General features: G+C 41.9%; 1 protein-coding gene across 4 annotated transcripts in view; it reads left to right on the forward strand.

Moving 5' to 3' along the window:
- Positions 1-3,721: 3,721 nt before the first annotated feature.
- The window catches only part of TENT4A (terminal nucleotidyltransferase 4A), a 57,057-nt gene continuing 41,054 nt past the window's right edge, over positions 3,722-19,724 (forward strand). Inside the window, exons 1-2 of one of the 4 annotated variants that reach the window (XM_056485141.1) lie at positions 3,722-4,860; positions 18,299-18,422. In XM_056485141.1, the coding sequence (XP_056341116.1) occupies positions 4,043-4,860; positions 18,299-18,422 (942 nt within the window). In that variant the 5' untranslated portion in view covers positions 3,722-4,042. The remainder of the gene's footprint in view (positions 4,861-18,298; positions 18,423-19,724) is intronic. The other 3 variants (XM_056485139.1, XM_056485143.1, XM_056485142.1) reach the window with 3 other exon arrangements.

Raw genomic sequence — 19,724 nt, forward strand, 5'->3', positions numbered from 1 at the left:
CCCTCCTTTCAGGAAGTTGTAGAGAGTGATAACGTCACCCCTGAGCCTCCTTTTCTCCAGGCTAAATAAGCTGAGCTCCCTCAGCCAGTTCTTATGAAATTCATGCTCTAGACCCTTCACCAGTTTTGCTGCCCTTCTCTGGACTCACTCCAGCACCTCAATGTCCTTCCTGATTTGAGGGGCTCAGAAATTGACACAGGATTCAAGGTGCAGCCTCACCAGTGCCAAGTGGAGAGGGAGACTTTTCATTACCTGCATCCTCACAAATTCAACAGTGGGAAGGAAGCTTTATTGAAAAGAAAGGATATTTTTCTTATGATCCAAACTATATTTGACTTTCAAACATTCTGAGAATCTTACCTTCAGTGTGAAGTTTCACCCAGTAAAGGACAGCTGAATTAAAATCAACCAAACTTTAAAAAAAAATAATCCTTGCAGAGGAAGTTCTCACTTGCTACTTTTAGAGGGAAATTCTCACTTTAAGAAGACAAGATTAGAAACATGCTTTATTTAGATTTCTCACTGGAGAGGCTAGAAACAGATGAGAGAAAAAGCTGATGTTAGAAGATGACAATTTTTCTTGTTGTTGTGCCACAACAGACCACCAGGAATTATTTCTCCATATTGTACACATTTATGTAGGAAACATGTAACACCTTTTTTGCAGAGATATTTCAGTGATGTGCCACAAGTTTGACAAATCATCATGAGATAGATAAATGAATTGGTGTATTATCAAACCATTGCTTACAGATTTCTCAGAGATTTACTTCTTCTCCAAGTACTTAAAATGTGGACCTTCAAGCACATTATGCCTACCTATCCATCCCATGCTCTCTATTACTCTTGCATGGTATCTGCTATCTTGAACCCATACAAAGAACTGACAAGGCCCTACTTCAGCTTCAGAAATTCTGTCTAACACAGCTTAAGCCAGTGAGAGACAACTCTCTCTGTGGCTACTTCAGGAAACAGCCTAGCCTCTTCCAAGACAGTGTTGGGATTGGTGAGATCTCTCCTCATTCAAAAGCTGTTTCTGAGTTACTGCCTCTAACAAAGCAGTGGTTTCTACCACTTAGACCTGAAAATGAAGCTGGAGATAATTCTAGCGAAGAGGAAAATCAGGCCCTCTTGAAAGTGACAACTTTTAAAAGAAGGCAGCAGGGCAGGGAAGGAAATAAATAAAACAGGTCATGAAATTTCTGAGCTTGGAAAGGTGCCCATAAGATTGGCCATTGTGTCTTTTTGGTTTCTCCCTCTATCTCTTCGAGAAACCTGGTGTTGTGGAAGGTGTCCCTTCCTATGGCAGGAGGGTTGGAACCAGATGATCTTTAAAGTTCCTTCTGTGATTCTATGAGCCTATGAAAACACTGATCAGTACTCATTTATTTTAAGAGTTGTAACTCAGCAGGTTGAAGATGTGATCTTTACTGGATGTATGAAAAGTCAAAACACAGAAATAAGAAGGCTGAGATGTGGGCTCTTGTAGCTGCCTTAGCCTTCTCAGTATTTCACAGTAGATCTACAAAGTAACTCTTCCAATTATTAGCATACCAGAGCAGCTAAGCTCGGGGAAATACTGCAGATCGTCACTTCTCCTTGCTGTACCCAGGCCATCATAGAGGCAACAATGCAAAGTATTCAGGGCTAAAAGAAGAGACAGTGCAATTCTCTGGTCTATTTCCTACAGCATTTATATAAAAAGAACAGAGTGGAAGGGCTTGTTTATTTGTCTTCTTTCATGTTCAATTAAAAAAACAAAACAATCCAAAATCCTTTGGAAAATGAACCATAAAACCAAGGACTGCTATCAGTAAGTGAAGCTGGAATCTCTGCTGAAGATCTGAACACTTCACTGACCATGCAAGAAATTGTGGTGAACATACTCCCACATGAGACATAATTAATAGCTCTTTCATGTGGTTTGGGTTTGGTTAGTTTATTGTGTACTTTTATGTGTACTTTGGCTGTTAGTCCTGAAAACAGGCCTATTTCTTAACAATAACAAGCTAATGACCTGCTTTTTCTAAATGACTTCCTGTAATAAACATTAGGCTGTCACCCTCATACCAGTTTCCCTTGCTCTGAAGTCTAAGGGTACAGTTCAAGAACACAACTAGATCAAGCACAGCTATCCTCTCCTAACAAATGAATCGTGTTCCCTCATCCTCTCTCCATCCCCTCCTTAGTGCCAGTTCTGATCACAAAGTAAGCTAATTCAAAATGAACTGCTGAGAACTATTACTTTTCTTCCAAGTGCAGTCTTCTCTGAATTAAGAAGTTAAATTGGCTCACTGATCAATATCAGGGATTGTGCAAAGCAGCACAGAAAGGAATTAGCAGGATTATGGAGAGCAGGACCTCTCCTTTTCTCACCTTATGCTGCAGCTAGCTCATTCAAGAACTATGCAACTGCATTGGAGGGCTGTTCTAACTAGGATTCCCTGATAGTATTTGGATTTATGAACTTACAACTCTTATCTGTGTTGTTCTGCAGTCAGGTTAAGGGCTCTGCTGAACAGTCTGGAGAGTCCCAGACTGCAGGAGTTTCTGGGGGTACCTCAGGAAAGGACACTTTATCCATATGCATGCTGAAACCGCTCAAGGAAATAGGCAAATCACTGGATTAGAAAGACCCATTATGGACATAATTCTGGAAGGCTGGCTGTTAAAGCCACCTTCAGACCATGGCGTGTCTGTGTCTGATCCCATTCCAATAGCAGTATGTGTTTTAGTAAGTGATCACTGCACACAAAACTCATCTATAGAGACACCCCCTGGAATAGGCACTGTCTCCCTGTCCTGTGCACAGTCCTGGACTCCAGCCCAACAAGAACTGAAGTATCCACTGGAAATTGGGTGCTTTGTGGTGCTGCCTTGATCCAAGGAAAGCCCTCCCTTGGTCATGAACTGCCTGGTGCTGCTGGACACACCACCCAGGTCTCCCCTTTCCCCCCGGGCTGGACTGGCCCTGCTCAGCCCCACACCCTCCACTGCTCACCCTCTCCCAAGCAGGTTTGCCTGCACTTGCTTCTCCTCTGAATTAGTGCCCAAAATCCGCCCTTTTATTTTAGTGGGAACTGGGCCACACTTCTCCATAGGGAGGAGCTGTGGCATGGAGGGGTGAGACAACGCAGTATTTGAGAGAAACCAACACAGAGGCAGGGCTGCGGCTGCTCCAGCCACTCACGGAGATGAAGGGAAGACAAGTGAGCGGGAACCTCAAGGATGTCTGGAAGTGTCTGAAGGAAAGGCGTCAAGAGGATGGAGCCAAGCTCCTCTTGGCAATGCCAAGCAATAGGACAAGAAGCAACGGGCAGCAACTGCTGCAAAGAGTTCTACCCAAACATGAGGAAGAGCATCTTTGCTGTGCGAGTGACTACACACTGCAACAGGCTGCCCAGAGAGGTCGCGGAGTCTCCCTCACGGGCGATACTCAGGAGCTGTCCGGACGCAATCGCGTGCCACGCGCTCTGGGATGCATCAGGGAGGCTGGACGGCGGCGGTGCCTCCCGGGCCGCCCCGTTCCGAGCCCCTGGGAGTCCCGCAGCCGCCGGCGCGCCCGAGACACGAAGGCACGGCCGCCCTGAGGCGAGGCACGGCCGGCTGAGGCACGGGCGGCCCGCGGCGCGCCGGCGCGGGGAGCATTCCCGGCTCCCGTCCGCCTCCCGCTTCCCGCGCATGTGCGGTTGCCAGGGCGGCCGTCTCCGGTGAAGGTTTAAAATCTGCGGGACATGCGCAGTGCCTGTTCTGGCCCTGGCGAGGGGGACACGCCACATTGGAACGGCGAGCGGAGCGCTCCGGGCAGCGCCGGGTACAGTTTGCGCCGCCTTCGCTTCCTCCCGAGCCGCGCTCGCCTGGCCCGGCTGTGCCTCCGGCCGCCCCGCCGCCCTCCCTCGCTCCCTCCTCGCCGCGACACATGCCGCTGCTGCCGGGCCGCTCCTAGCGCCGCTGCCGGGCCGAGCGACAGGGAGCGGGCGGTGAGCGGGCGGCGGCGCGGAGCTCTGGCCGGGCGGTGAGGGACGGCGGCGGGCGGGTGTGGATGGATCCCCGCGTGGCCTGGATCCAGCCCGAGCAGAAAGGACCCGCGAATGCGCTGTGGATGCAGATCTGGGAGACCTCGCAGGGCGTGGGGGGCCGGGGCGGCGCCAGCTTCCCGCACTACCTCTGCCTCAACTCCCCGGCGCTGGACTCCGCCGCCTCTCCGCCCCGCGGGCACGGCTGCGTGCGGCTCGGGGCGCCCGGCGCCTGCTGCTCCTCCTCCTCGCCGCCTTCGCCCTCGCCTTCCCCGCCGGCCCTGCTGACCGGACTGGTGCCCGCCGTCCCCGGCGGCCCCGCGGCGGTGAGCGGCGGCGGCGAGGGAGGGCGGCGGCTGCAGAAGTCGCCTTCCGTGTCTTCCTCGTCCTCCTGCTCGTCGGTGGAGTCCGGCACCGAGAGCCCCGGCTTCTCCTCCTCGGGATCGTGCAGCGGTGGCGGAGGCGGCGGCTCCTCCTCTTCCTCCGGCGGCCCCCGGGCGGTGGCGGTGGCTCCTCCCGGGCTGCTGGGCAGCGGGGCCGGACCCGGCGAGTTTTTTAACTTCCACGAGAACAAAGTGAACGCTGTGAATGGGCACCACCAGCCGCCGCACCCGGCGCGCAGCCCGCACCCGCCCCCGGCCTCTCCCCAGCAGCACCAGTACCACCCGGGCCGCAGGAAACGGGAGAATAAAGCCAGCACCTATGGGATGAATTACCTGCTCTCCGGCAGCCGCGGCGTCGCCGGCAGCAACTCCCCCCACCAGCAGCGGCAGCCGCCCCAGCCAGCGCTGCAGAGCCCCGGCACCCCCTGGAAGAGCAGGAAATACAGCCCGGGCGTGCAGGGGTGAGCAGCCGGGGCCCCGGGGGCTGCTGCAGCCCCGGAGGGAAGGGGGGCCTCGGCCGCCTCCTGCGGTCCCTCCGGGAAGGGCGGCGGCGGGTTGGGGTCACACGAACTCCTCTGGAGTCGATGGTAGGGGATGGCGGGGCACAAACCCGTGCCCTTCTATAAATCACCTTGGTCTGTGCCGGCTGGGTGGCTCTTGGCCGAAGCAGCGATTCACGCAGTGCCAGGGAACCCGTAAGGGAGTTAGGCCTTACCTTGTAATAGGTTGAGAGGTGAAGTTGTCAGGCCACTATCAGAGGTCACCTACAATAATTGAAGCAAGGATGTGTGCAGGATGCTTGTCAGAGCTACCAGGTGTCAATTCAGATTGCAAGGGGGAAGTGGAAGGTTTCGGTTCAGAGGAGCTCAAAACCCTTGTGTTAATTTTTAAATGCCTCTGCTTAGCGTGCAGCAAGCTGGTTAGCTTGGGGAGTGTTAGCGGCATCACTTGGAAGGGAAGTTCTTGTTTCTACCTGAGATAGGCATAAAAGTCAGTGTGGTCTTAGAACATTTCTCTCAAGTGTGTTTTAGCTCCAGGGTAGGTTGAGCCAGCTAATACCTGTATAGAAATCATGTCTTTTTGAAGAGAACACTTTTATGAAGCTTATCCTATCTTGTAAGCCATAGCTTATATATAATGGGTGATTAGTAAGGCTGAGTATTCAGTTTGATCTGATTGGCATGGAGAAGGGACTAAAACTGAACAAAGCGTATCTGGGATGCTCTGTGAGATTGCTGCATTTCACCTGTCAAATTTCAATCAAGGGGAAATGTTACTTTCTAAAGTTAAGGTTATTTTATTCTTGGAAAAAGTGCTAGTTACATTGACTGACTGTAGCAGATTTCTGATGTCACTTCAAAAATAGTTACTTGGAACATCCTATTATCAAGACCCTTGGATGCCTTTTGAATAAAGGCACTGCATATTTGTAGAGGGGAAATAGCTAAAGATAACGGGGTATGAGCTGGGGATTTTTAAGTGAGAGATTTAACTTAAGGACAGTGTCTACTCTTTTGTGTAGTGCTGTCAGGTGCTGAGTATGTTAAAAGTTATGAAGCATTAAAATACATTTTTAAGGTTCTATTTTTGCAAACTGTAACCCCAAGAGAGAGAGGACAAAACTTGTGCCTACTGCTTTTTTAATTCTGGACTGGCACTGAAAATACAAATTTCTTATATGAAGCTAGAATTTGAATCTTTAAGAGGTGTCTTGGGCTAGGAACTTTGAGTCCTATATGAAGAAGTTTGTATGTCTCAAGTTCCAATAGTATCTTTGAAATAGCGTGAGGTTTTTATTTTTGTAGAGATGCGGTAGAGCGCTGAGTTAACTTTTTAATTTAAGTCAACTCAGTGTAAGTGAGGCAGATCTCCAGGCAGATGAGAAAGGAGCAGCCTGAGTTCACCCAGCAGGTCAATGGCAAATGGCAAAGCTGTGATCAAATCCAAGCATTGCAAGTTGTGTCCTATAGCTGTTAGGCAGCACCACCTATACCATTCACATATCTTCATTTTTCCTTCTGTTTTCTCTTTCCTGTAATAGTGGCTATGCCACTCTTCAAGTATGAGTTTATAGAGAATCCATACACCAGAAAATGGTTAGCTGAGATTCAGTTGCACTATTCAGTTCTGTAATGTTCTTTTGCTGATGTGTTAATGACAAGTTTTTTGCTAATTATCTTTGAAAGTGGACGTTGTGTTTCCTGATCTGTCAAGGATCTCTGTTACAAAAGTGGGACCTGATTCTGGCAGTGGGATACCAGTAGCTGCAGCATGTGTGGTCCTGTAGTTCCAGAGCATTCCTTAAAGTAGCAGGGAACTAACTAGTGCTGAAGGAGAGCGTGAAACCTATGGTCTTGAAACCATAGACCTAAACATGACAAGCAGTTTCTGCCTTAAAGTTTGAGTTCTGTTACCCATGGTGAATCTTGGACAAGTGTATATTCTTAAACAATTTTCTGTTTAGTGTTAGGGCTGGCATGATTGAAATAAGAATACTGTAACTGATGGAGTGGATTTAGGTATCTGTCTTCTGCAGTAATTCCTGTTTGGTGGTGAGCTTAACTTTTTCCTGAGGCCTGGCTGTGTTATTGTGTTATTTGGCAATTCAAATAAAAATGCATTGCAAAGGCTGGGTTGGGGACAGAGCCCTACAGGAGTTTCTTGGGATCCCTTATGTTCCTCTAGTTGCCTGCTGTTCCCTGGAACTGTCAGCCAGGACCTGGAAGTATCACTTTGATATAAGGCATCATCTGTTGACACAGCATCTTCAGTGTTGCTGTACTGGTATATGCAACTGTTGAAAATGATCCTGAAAATTTTTATCTGCAGTCTAGTTTGGGCATTGATTATAGGGAGAAGGACTTGATCGTAGGGGCTCTTATGCTTACCCTGTACATGAATGGTAGAGCTTACTCTGCTGTGAATATTGTTCGTAAAAGAATGCTTTTCTACACCCTGCTGCAATTTCCAAGTGATACGCAGTGGCTCACAGTGTTACTGTATTGTCTTTTGGTAACAGAGTAAGCAGGGTAATCTCCGTTAACCCTCTCTCAGGCTGCAGCTGTACTTCTGATGAATTGCCTGCATGCTTTGAAGCAGTACTGTGCTCTCCTTCTTTCTCATCCAGAGCTGAGGGTGGTCTGTAGCACTGCTCGTAATCAGGTGCTTTGTGATGCTAGGTGTGGTGGTGTTCAGGAATACTGTATAACTGCTGTGTTTTCCTCTGTTTTATATACAGCATTCTTTTTTTTTTTTTCTCCAGTGGCCCCATGCTTTACCACTTTGATAGCAGCATGGCAGTCTTTGTAAAGGACATTTTTCCCATAAAACACAAGTGTGAAAAGCTGTGTGTGATTAGATTTCATCCTAAAGCCATGCTTTTGAATGCACTAGATTATCCCATGTTATGCTTTTACAGAATTTTGGAAGGTAAGGAGTGATGAGATTGAAGCCATATTTATTCCAGTGCTTCAACAGAGTCATTAATATAGCAACAGTGTAAATTCCTATGTGCCTGGGTTTAGTTTAGGACTACAGATGACAAAATGATTGATTTCAGATGCAAGGCAGAGAAGTGTCCTTTAATATTATGAGGTTAATTCAAACTGTTGTGACTGATGTTCAGAACCATGTCTTATTTCTTGATACTGTAAAGTATCCTCTCGTGTGGTTTAAAACTACATCTAGTCTCTTAGGGTGTGCATTCTTTGTTCAGCAAATACCTTCTGTTTCTGTAAACTCAGTATCTTAAATATATCTGAGTAATTTAAGCATCCAGAGACACTAAAAGTGCTCGAATATTCAGAAGATGGCATCAAACTATTCTAAATTTTTTGGTAAGGTCTCTATTGCTGTTGTTTGGATGCACAGCCTTTCTCTGAAGATGTAGCTAATAGCTTGTAAATAGTATAAAATCACATCAGATTTAATTATTTTGCTTCTTGATATGAATTTAACGAAGTAAGTAAAGAATTAAAGCATTTTTAACAGTATGAGTCTGTTCTGCCTAATACTTTCAGCTAAGTTTTCAGTCTAATTGTAGATGTTGAATGAGATTAGTGCTGAAATACCTGGCATATCTGCTTGGCACATTACAGTGCTGTGCAGAAACAACAGAACTGGCTTGTTGAGGATTAATTTGGATACCAGAACTGTTATAATACATTGGAATGGTGTTCTGCCTGGACTAATTAGTGTTGCATGGTGTCTGATGACTTCCTGCATTCATTTTTCCCCCTATATAGCTGTTATCTTTAATTCTTTCTTGATAAAGACACACAAGTTCTGCCACAGAGTACAAGAGCACCAAGACCTCTGCTGAAGGAGGATTCAGGGCAGCATTCTCTGATGACTACAGCAGGTACTTGGGGAGAGTTCTCATAAGCAAGGTGAGCTTATGACTGTGCTTCCACTGAAGACTTGCTTCAGTGTTTACCAGTTTGCAGCTGAATGATACTGTGCACAAAAAGCAATGTCCAGAGATATGGTGGTGCACCTACAGCTAAGATTATATTAGGTCATCTTTGTTCACCTGTATGTAGTGTTTCTAACTCCAGTCTTACAGGGGGTTAGTGCATTTTTGATATATTTCAGAACTTTAACTAAGATAAATTTAATTACAGTTTAGTGCAGTGCACTGTTAAAAATCCGTTGCATTCAAGACTGTGCATAGCTCCAGTTGCACATTTGTCAGCCCTTGCTTCTTACTATCTTGCTGTTAGAGCTGTCAGATACAAATTAATGTGTGGGCATGCCACATTGTCAGCCCCTTCTGCAGATTTTGTGGTACTTTGAGCTGAAAGAATGTAGACTTCGGAAATGCTCTGAAGCCTTTACTGTCTGCAGTGAGATATCCAGCTCTTGTAAGGGCTTTAGGGGCCTCCCAAGGATGGTTATTCTTAACTTCTCCCTGTGCTTAACAGTGCTGTCTTGCCCCAGCACCTTCTAGTAAAGAATCAACATAGTGGGCTATGTTTCACCCATACTGCTGTCCAGTCCTTGGTGTGTGCTATCTGTGGTGCTAGGTGGACCCCTGTAGTGAAGGTGTTAATGTAAGAGGCAGGTTGTGCTGGCCTGATACAGTCAATTCTTGTTTTACTTGACTATAGGGTCATGGTAGAACTAGGCAGTACATGCTGGAGTGTATGCAAGGAGAAGTGTGGAAGTAGTTGCCTGTTAATCGTAGTAAATCGTAGACAGAACATCAGGATGTAGTTAAATGGATTGCTTTCGTGCCTAAAGGTTGGTATGAAGGCAAGTTCCAGGGTAGCTACTGGCTGAATTGTCAGAAGAACAGAACATCTCTTTTTCTGTGGTCAAGTAAGTTGCCTTGGTAGAATGCAAAGTTTCCACATGAAGTGGATACCTAATGTAGAATTAGAGACTGATGCTTTGGGGAGTGGAATGAAAGGAATGTTTTGGCAAAAGTAGGCTCCAGAGTCACCAGAGGTACTAGGGGTCAGAAAGGCAGAACTGCAGTAGTAGAACATGAGAAGGCCTTGCATGACAGGTGCTCACATCTGCGCGTAAAGGAGAATGGGACATGTTTGGAGCAGTTTAATCCTGGCATCAGCTTCATGGTGATTTTGCCAGTTGTTGGGCTTTGGCAGTAGAGACAGCTGGCACTAAGAACATCAACAGCTGTACTGGGTGAGACCCTTAGAGGCCAATGCCAGATATTGGGAAAAGAATATATCAACATGAGCTTGTGGTGACATTTCCTGGAAGCATCGCCCAGCTTTAAATTATCTGGTTCTTGGACTACCTGGGCTATAGGCAGTGCATTGTTACACTTATTGGAGATTTTGTGTATGATTGTGTCTTGCCTTGGTCTTTTATGATCTGGGATTAGCAATGATCTGTGGGAAGATGTTCCTCAATAAAGCTATGCATGTTGTAATGATTTTTTTTTTTTTTTTTTTTTTTAATCCTGAGGCTGTCACTAGGGTTGTAGTAGTTGCAGGTCTGTGCATTACAGAGGCAGACCATGAGTGCTTTTTGCAGAGGACTTGAAAAAGGAGGAGGGGGCAGGTTGTATCACCTGATAGTTCTTTGTTTTCTACTCTGTTAAATCGTTTATTGTATTGAAACTGTTTCCTGCCTCTAGATGTTTATCTTCTCTTTATGTTTTGCAGTCTCTGTCTGGGACTAACATGAACCACACCTGTAGGTGATAGTCTCACAATATTCCTGCAGTTTGGGCTATCTTGTTCTATCTTGTACTTTGTCTCCTGATTGCTAACATGGGACTTACTTGATATTTTTGTGCTTTGGGGCTTCACCTGTTATCTACCTTTAATATAGAAACAAAGAGTTACAGCTTCTTGTTTCCTGTTTAAAACAATTCTTTATCTATATGAAGGGTCCTTCTCCCTCATCCCATATCAGCTTAGTCTCTTCATAAGCCTGCATAAGGGTGTATGGGGCTGTTGTCAAATGCCATTTGGGAATCCAAGAAAATAGTAGATTTTCCTATGTGGTTTTCTGATTCTTCCAAGTAGCTCTGGATTTTTTTTTTTCCTTAAGATGCTATTTCCATTTATGATAGTTATGTTAGCATCTTGATATAGTCATACCTATTCATTTATTGCATTGATTCTACTTTAGACTACTTTGACTATTTTGTATGTCAAAGCTAATCCTTTTAAATTAAAAAAAGAAAGATAAGTACTTATTGTTCTGCTACAAATGCAGTATTGAGTGAGTGTGACTTTTGGTGAATACTGAATTACCAGGAATAGGTTTTGCTGTGAAGTATTTTCTGTTAAAAAGTTTGGGACAAGTTCTCCCTTAATAGTTGTGGATCAGGGAAGTCGTTGAGGAATTTAAAAAAATTGAATACTAGCTTCTCTACATATCATACATTGGGATCACTTAACTTTCTCTGTACTGATCACTTAATTCACTTAATAGAAGCAGGTTTTTGAGCTCTTGAACTAGTTTAGCCTTTCTCAGTCATAGCTTTGCATCTCGTTAAGTTGTTCCTTGTAATCGTTTTTGATATCCTTAATCTTCCAATCCGCTTTTCCTGCTTTGTACGTGACTTCAGGGTTTCTGAAGACATCTTCTGGTGGAATCCTATGACGAAGTACTAAGAGCTCTTTTTTTTTTTTTCCCCCAAAACCTGATTTGTGATGCACACTAAACAATCAGTGTGGTATCTTTAGAAGTCTCTGAAACACATTGTTCTTTTGGTTATGATTTTAAAGGAGCTCCCTTTATTATATGGCAAACTGCAGCAGTACTTAAATCCAGAAAAGGACCTTGCAGAGATGCTGACTTTGAATGTGAAGGGTTTGTTGCCAGTAGTGCTACGATGGGTGCATTTTTGAGTTAGTCTGCTGCTCAGAATTATGTCAAGAGTTGCTGCTCTTTAATGTTTCAGTGGCTAACCTGATGTCATGAATACCTGATCTACATGGGCATAATTAGTCTGTCATCACTAATATGTTTCTGCTGTTGCAGTCTGGCTTGTCTGGGATGTTAATCGCTTGCTATCTTTGAGCATTTGGAAAAGAATGGTATTAAGACAGGAATTTGGGGGTTTAGTGGTTCTATTTATTGGCATAGCAAGCTTGTTGATGCAGTCCTGAGGTTTAACATATGGCATTCTCCTTCACTGGTGCAACAAATGTTGATGTTTTCTTGTAGGGAAGTCCATCAGTCCAAGTTAAGAGTGATGAACTTTAGAACCTTACAAAGTGGATCTACATTGCCATGTATTAAATTGGAGATACACATTTGCTTATTTAAAATTTTTTAAGGTGCAGCCTTTTTCCAAGTCCATCCAGACATTAATAAGGTAATTGGTTGAGTTTTATTGGAGTGACATAGTTTGCAAAAATAGATTAGTTTCTGATTTTCTTCAAAATGCAGAAAAATTCTGTTACTTAGGTCTGGAAATTTGCAGTGTAAATCAATCCAACAAACTAAGTTCTTGAGTGCATCAACTGTGAAAGTGTTCCTAAGAGGTAAAATCTAATTGTCAAGAAACTTGGTCAAAAGTTAGGATGGGCTCTGACTTGCATGGCAGTGGGGCAAAGAGAAAGCTTAGAGGGGAAATAAGAATATGATCTCTTGTGGGAAAGGTACAATATATTTTTTAAACTACTCTGTTTTGTGGATGAGAACAAAGTATTTCCTTCTTCCAATCTCTCCTTCATAGCTAACTTGCAAAGTAAGCTCAATTCTTATTTGAGTTTGGTATTTAGGGTACCTGTCTGTAAAACATTTCACAGCTCTGATTCATAAGTTCTATATAGTTGAGATTTTTTTTTTTTATTCTGCCAGTCATTGTAGTTTGCTGCCTTCCATACAATTACAGTGACAAAGATAATTGCTGTCTGAATAATGTAGTAGTATGAGACTAATTTGGTGCAGTGGTACAGTCTGTGAATGTAGCACTGTTTTCATAGTTTCTCTCCTCTGTAAGATGGGAGAGCATTGCATAGGACATAGAGAGGTACTGCCTGAGCCTTACTGGTGTTGAGGAGAACTAGTATACAAAGGTAAAAGCATCTGATGGGTGTTGTGAGTGGGACTGCAAAGAATTGTTCATCTCTTCTTCATCATAGTTGTATTTTAGCCCCTTTTGCAGATGTGTTAATCTTAGATCACACTGGAAGAAGTCTTTCTCAGAATGCATTATTGCTTTCACACACTCTCCCTGTCTCTCTCTGTGTATATTTATATCTATATATATCTCCTCCTTTATTTCACTGAACTGTGTTCCTTAGTTAGACTGTAAGACTGACTGATTTCAACTATTGAAAGCATTTGATTGTTGTAGTGTGATTTCACTTGCATTTCCATGATAATGCAATCGTGCTTTGGCCTAGTCTAGGTGAAGGTACAGTTCAACAGATTTCCAAAATACTTGCAGTGACTGATGTGCATTTCATCATTTAGGCTCGATACAGTGAAGTCGCATGTGTTTTGGAATTCATGCTTCATTGAAGGAATGTATTCTATGGCTTGTAACCTTTATTTCAAGAGAGATTCTTTTGAGATGCTGCCTATACCTCCCCATTTCTTTACCTCTGTTTTCTACACACTCCTAGTGTTAGACCCTCATGCTTTAACTGTGCCATCTATTCTTTCCTTTTATAAGGATTCTTGGATGATGTGTTAGCCTTCAGCTAGTAAAATACTCACTCTAGTAAGAAGAGAATGTTTTTAAAAAGCATTAGTTGTTCCACATAAAAGATGCAGTCATGTTCCTGTCTGTTCCTTTAGAATAAATTAATGTTCTTATAGCGCATAGTCATGTTGAAAAGGAACCAGATGCTTACTTGAGGGAACAAAGTCTCTGTAGGTTTTCATTTACCTTCTAGTTTGTTGATGATATTTAAAAATTTTGTTTCACTGCATTGAAGTTGGCCCTTGAAGTAATGTCAGTCTTACGTATAATAATGTTTGCAGAAAATGAGTAAAATGAATGATCTCCTTTCTTAGAAACCTGCCTTTGAAGAAAAATTTTGCAAAAGTCTGAGAATGTCACCTAAGTGTTATTTTAACCTAGAGACTGGAAGAGTGGCTGCCTTTCCTAAAACAGTAGAAGGGACAATTTTTTGATAAACAGAAGATGTTAATGATGTTCTGTTGCAGTAGTTCAGCCTCTAAGCAGCAGATGCTTGCTGTGCTTAGCAGTAATAACATCAATAAATGGTAGGTCCTCCAGGCTGTTAAAATTAGCAACCTGGATAGTATAGCAAGTACAAGTAGCCTCTCTTCTGCATTCCTGTGTTCTAATCTTTGCCATCTTATATTAGGTAAGAGTACAGTTATAGCTTACCAACAAGTTTCTTTCCCAGCATTTCTATAAATACAGTAAAATTGTCTTGTGAAAAAGTTGATTAAAAGGCATCTTAAAATGTTACAGGAGATTGCTAGGTGCTGTGATGCTGTTGGGAATCCAAATTCTTTAAGAAGCCAGAAGGAAATGGAGCAGACTGATTTGCCTGTATGTTAAAGGAAGTTCTAGTAAAATAAATGAGTTAGGATGTTACTTGTATCTGCATGTACTCATGTGCTGCAGATGGAAATTGTGTTCTTAATGGTTAAAGTACTGTCACAGTCCTGACTTAAGAAGTGCTTATGAAAATCATAGAGGCTACGTGGACAAAATACTTAAGTAAAATCTCTCCCTGTATTTGCTGGCTGAATATTCCACTGTTATGTGGTTTTTTTCAGACACTGCATTATTCTTTCAGCTAGTAAGAAGTTATGCTGGGATATGTCCTGAGCAGCATACAGGATCTTGTTTTATATGCATGAGAGCTGGGTTTTTTTGTGTGACAGTGTTCCAGTAACCTTATCTGAGCAAAGATGTTTAAAAAAATGCAAACTACTGTAACATTACATTAAAAAAAAAAAATCTCTGTTTTGAGAAGCTTCTTCAGGTGTAAACCAGAAGGTAAAATGCTACAGTGGTTGTGCTGCCATATGCTGACTGTGAGTATAGCATTGATTCTTATCTGGAAGGACATAGAGCAAGAAGATGATCTCTAAGAAGTAGGAACTGTTGAATTAAGGAAAACTGGAAAGAGCAAACAAAATAGAAGTCTGTTAAGACAGAAGATTGAGAACTGGTTTGCCAAATGTATTAAGACCTGAAAGTCTTGGCACATTGAAAGCCAGAAACTTGCTAGAGGACTCAGAAAGGAGTCAAACTGAAGTAGGAGTAGGACTGAAAGAGGGACGTGAAAAGGCACCAGGGGGAACACAGATCATGTAGTCAGAGCAACTAAGTGAACTAATTGCTTTCTGTTAGAGAGACTTAAGAGACTTCTCAGCAGAGCTTTCTTTGACTCTAGGCAGCTGCAATTTTAAATTTCAATAAGAGTTTAAATCCAGTCAGCAGAATGGTACCTGTTGTACATCCATGTCTTGTGGTATAGGCCAAAGAATTTTGGAAGAATTAGCCATGAGTATGGCTTGAACTCTAAATGAGCTTTAATATATAGACTTTTGCTGTTCTTCTGTGCAGATTGAAGCATTAGACCAAGTACTGCCTTGCTAGTGCAAAGTAGAAAATATGAACCTGGCTTCCTTCCCTCATCTGCTTTTTAATATGAAATGTATCCTAGTGATGAGTTATACTCTTCTGAGTCTTTCATATTGTGGTTAACAGCTGTGACAGTGTTAATCATTGGAAGAAAGGCTCAGTGGTGCATCAGAGGGAGAGAACTTGTGTGTTGGCTCTTTTTCTGGGCTCATTGATGCACTGGGGCTGCTTTTGAAAGGTTGTGCTGTGTGTGTTAGAGGTTGTGATGGGAATGGAGATCCCTTTTATTCTGTTTCCCAATGCAGGATGGCTACTGTAAATCCATTGTTTCCCAGAAATGTCTAGATCTCCTGGAGTGGTTGGATGGGGCTGATACTATGAAAAAAACAGAACTTCTTTCATGACCAAACATAAAGAAAGGGTCTAGTGCATGTTTTAATAAAGTGTATCACACAGGTCTCATTTTCTTGAAGGATTCATTGTTAATCCATATTCCTGTGTTCAGTTTGGTAACACAACTTCTGATTTTTTTTTTCCAGAAGAATATTTGAGATTCTTTTTGAAGGCTTTGTAAGAACCAAACATTTACAGGTTTGCTAGGTTAGCTGCTTGGAAGTAACCAAAGGAAAGAATAAATTATTTCCCGTATAGTAAGGGAGAGTTACAAATAGAATTACTCAAGACTGTTGCTCAATATGTTCATAAATACCTGGAGAGAAGAAATGAGTGAGAAAAGGATAGAAAGGATAATAGCTAGAAATAGAAAGCTAGAGCTGACTGCAGACAGACACAGTGGGAGTTCATTAGTTCATTAGATTATAAAGTAGCTGGTAAAACTAAATTCTAGTAAATATAGAATCATGACTGAAGAAAAATAATTCAGGCTGAATGCACCGAGTGGGCTTTTTAGATGGTTTTGTTGAGAAAACACCTTGAAACTCATTCATTATGGTCTCTTTTAAAGAGCAGTTGTGTTCTCAGGTACCCTCAAGCAGCAACAATATTCTCAGCTGTAGGGACAATAAAATGAAACAGGTCTGGCAGAATTAAGTGTTCACTCTGTGTGTTTCTGCCCACCTGTCAGAAAACATGGTGCAAATTGAAAACAAGCTGAAGAAGGTTAGCAGTGCTCAAACTTTGGACATGTTCTTGTGGAAGGAGACCCATGAAGGATTAGCAGCTTGGAAAACTGCTGGTGGATAGAGATAAATGGATTGAGAGCCTGAGAAGTTTTGTATTTTGAGATGAACTGCCAGTAAAAACTTTTTTTTTGCCCCAGGAAAAAAACATCTGATAAAATCATTACCAGGCATCAGTTTAAAATAAAGCAGTCTTTATTCTGATGCATACTTAAATTCTCATGAAATGCCATGAATAACAAAGCAGAAATGGACTAAAAGACCTGGAAAAATCTATGGAATTAAGTTCTTTGAGCTATTACATATTGTGGTTGGGATTGAAAGTATGCCAGATGAAATTACTGGAGGCTTGGAAGGATGGCTGCCCCTTTTCTTGCTTTCACCCTGTATCTGCCTACTGCAGCTTATTATAGGCAAGAGAATAGGAAGTCTTTAGGTTGTCCCTATTGCTGTTAGGTTTATTCAAGTATTTTATTAATTGGTCTTTTTGTCTTGGAAAGGTTGGAATGAAGCATATTTTCTACAAACAAAACAAAATAAGAGCATGTTAGTTTGTATTTTCTGTCTTGTTCTAAAATTTTGGAATCAAGCAGATTAATCAGCAAATTGAAATATTTAATCTGCTGTGTAGTTGAATGTTCAGTTGTGGGTCCAGGCTCAGTTTAAGACAAGAGAAAGGCCAAACAGTGATTCAAAATATTTATTCTTTTTGGAAGTATGTTTGAGCTTTGCTACGAAAATCTACGTGTATGGAAAGGAGTACTGTCACTTAAAAATTAGGCATGTGGTCTCTTGGCAGTAACCTTTTGGCAGGGGAGTTACCTAGTGAAATGAATTGCAAGTCTCAGATGAAGAGTTGAGTTCTACTAGAGAGGTATTAAATTTTCCTTTTGGAAGGCTAAGTATATAAACTATAGATGGCTTTTTTTCAGTTCAGGACAGCATTTGGATTCAGTGTTGACTAGATATATTTCATGAGTTAGACAGAAATCTTAGAAATATGTCAACATCAAAAAGATACTTTGGAAAAATGTCACAGCAGTAGTTATATTTGCATTTTTGTTTGGCATGGCTTGATGCTTTTCCATTGAAGGCAAACGTGACATTCACCTGAAAACTCAGATTTGGCAGCAAGAGATCTATAGCACTGGTAGATGTGAAACAAAAGGGCTTTATAGGTGTATAAGGTTCCAGTGTCAGGACTCCTCATGTAACATTGGTATAAAAATACTATACACTTGAGAATATATTTAACATTTCTCACTTTGAGTTCAGTCAGAAGGTCACTTTCTATATTATGAATGAATGCCTAATGAAGGCTTGAGTGTCAAAGTGGATGTTTTTACGTCGAGAAATATTCAAATGTCCTTTTTATTGTCCTCTGCAAAAACCCACTAGTGCCAGTGGCCTGTTTGCAGTCTGTGTAGACTGCCACATGCACAGAAGTAAGAACTGCTGGAAGAATAAACCTGCTTGAAGACTTTGGTTGGTCTTGTGCTGCTTCCCATTTGCATAATTATGTAGTTTCTAAGACTTTGTTTTTTAAAGAAAATAATCATTAAGAATCAGGAATTGAATTTGGACTTCACTGTTGAGCCAGTAAGAAATTTAGTAAATGTCTGCTAGAGTTAGTGTTCTGAGCTCTTTGGTTAAAGGATAATATTAAATAAAGCCTATGGCCTGTTTCTTGTAAAATTTATTGTAGTAGTTAAATAGTTCAATTGTCACTTTAACTGATCCTACTTTCTCCATTAGACTACATGAAGAAATCATTGACTTCTATGACTTCATGTCCCCTCGTCCTGAAGAAGCAGCTATGAGAAGAGAAGTGGTAAAAAGGATAGAAACAGTCATCAAAGATCTTTGGCCTACCGCTGATGTGAGTGTAGCTTCAGTTGTGATTTGCTTCTCTAGTAAATAGTAGAGCTTGTTCACTTAACCTTGCTATTATGTTTCTTTCTTTTAGAACTGAACAAGTAGCTCTTCAAGTTTAAGGCAATTGACTTAATATCACAGTTTTTGCAGTACTTGGAAATTTATTTTATAAAGTGGGGAAATTTCAAACTTAGATTTTCAGTTAATGAATTCTACTGAATGTTTTTTTTCATTTTGAGAGCTGGGAATGTGAAGAATTGTCAGCTTTTTGTAGTGCATTTCTTAAAGTAAAAGCTTATTAAATTGATTGAATATTAAAGTGAGACTGACTACCTATGTATCAATTTCTGCAAGGAGCCCTTAATGTGTGAATATTTTAAAATCAAAATATTTCACAAAAGACCAATTAAATGCAGATTTTTTTATACTCTTCATGAATTTGACAATCAAGGAATTACTTTAGCCCTTCTGTAGTGGGAAAATTGCACTCCCTGAGATGTTGCAATTTAAGCTAGTGTAATCTTTTTGAACACTTTGTTACCTAGTGAATAAGTCTGCTTATTCAAAAAGAATGTACTCTAAACTGTGTTTCTAGCATCACCTTTGTGATTGCCAGATTGTAGCATTGTTATTAACAACCAGAAAAATGTTTCAGACCAGGGTGATTTCATAGCCTTCCATAGTGGACAGTGAGGGCTCAGGCCAGAGCACTGAGCTAAAAACACTGTAAACATCTGCTTCATCCTCACCCATGTTTTTACTTCACACTGAGATTTTTCTACCTTTTGGAAATTGGTATAAAGGCTGAAAAGGGGCTGTGTTGCCCAGGAAAAAACTAAGCGAGCTTGTAAATTGGGCTCTGCTGTGTTGGAGAGGGAAGAACATCTCTATTCTTTAGATGGGAAGCTCGCTGAAAGTATCTGGTGTGGTCTGTGGATGTATCTTTATTGTGCCTGCTTTTCCACACAAAAACACCTGCTGATACTTCATAGTTATTCTTAGCAGTAAAATCTGGAGTGTTTATGTTTATCTGAATGATGTGTTTAGATGTAATTACTGGTTTTTAAACCTAAAAATTTGGAAAAATTTTCCCTTAAACTCTTCTAATATCAGTGAAGCTGTATTGTAAGGAAAGAAGGAGCAGGAAGGAAGGAATTTGTCAAACTGGAAATGAATAATAAAAAGAACTTGCTTAAATTCTCTGCTAGCTAGATTGATAGCTACTGCATGTTAAATAAGCACAGTTTCCTCTAAAATTCCATGTGTAAGACAGTGTGTTTATACAGAGAATATAGTAAAGTATCTT

This window comes from Oenanthe melanoleuca, chromosome 2 (assembly GCF_029582105.1).
Source record: "Oenanthe melanoleuca isolate GR-GAL-2019-014 chromosome 2, OMel1.0, whole genome shotgun sequence".
In the NCBI taxonomy this organism is placed as follows: Eukaryota; Metazoa; Chordata; class Aves; order Passeriformes; family Muscicapidae; genus Oenanthe; species Oenanthe melanoleuca.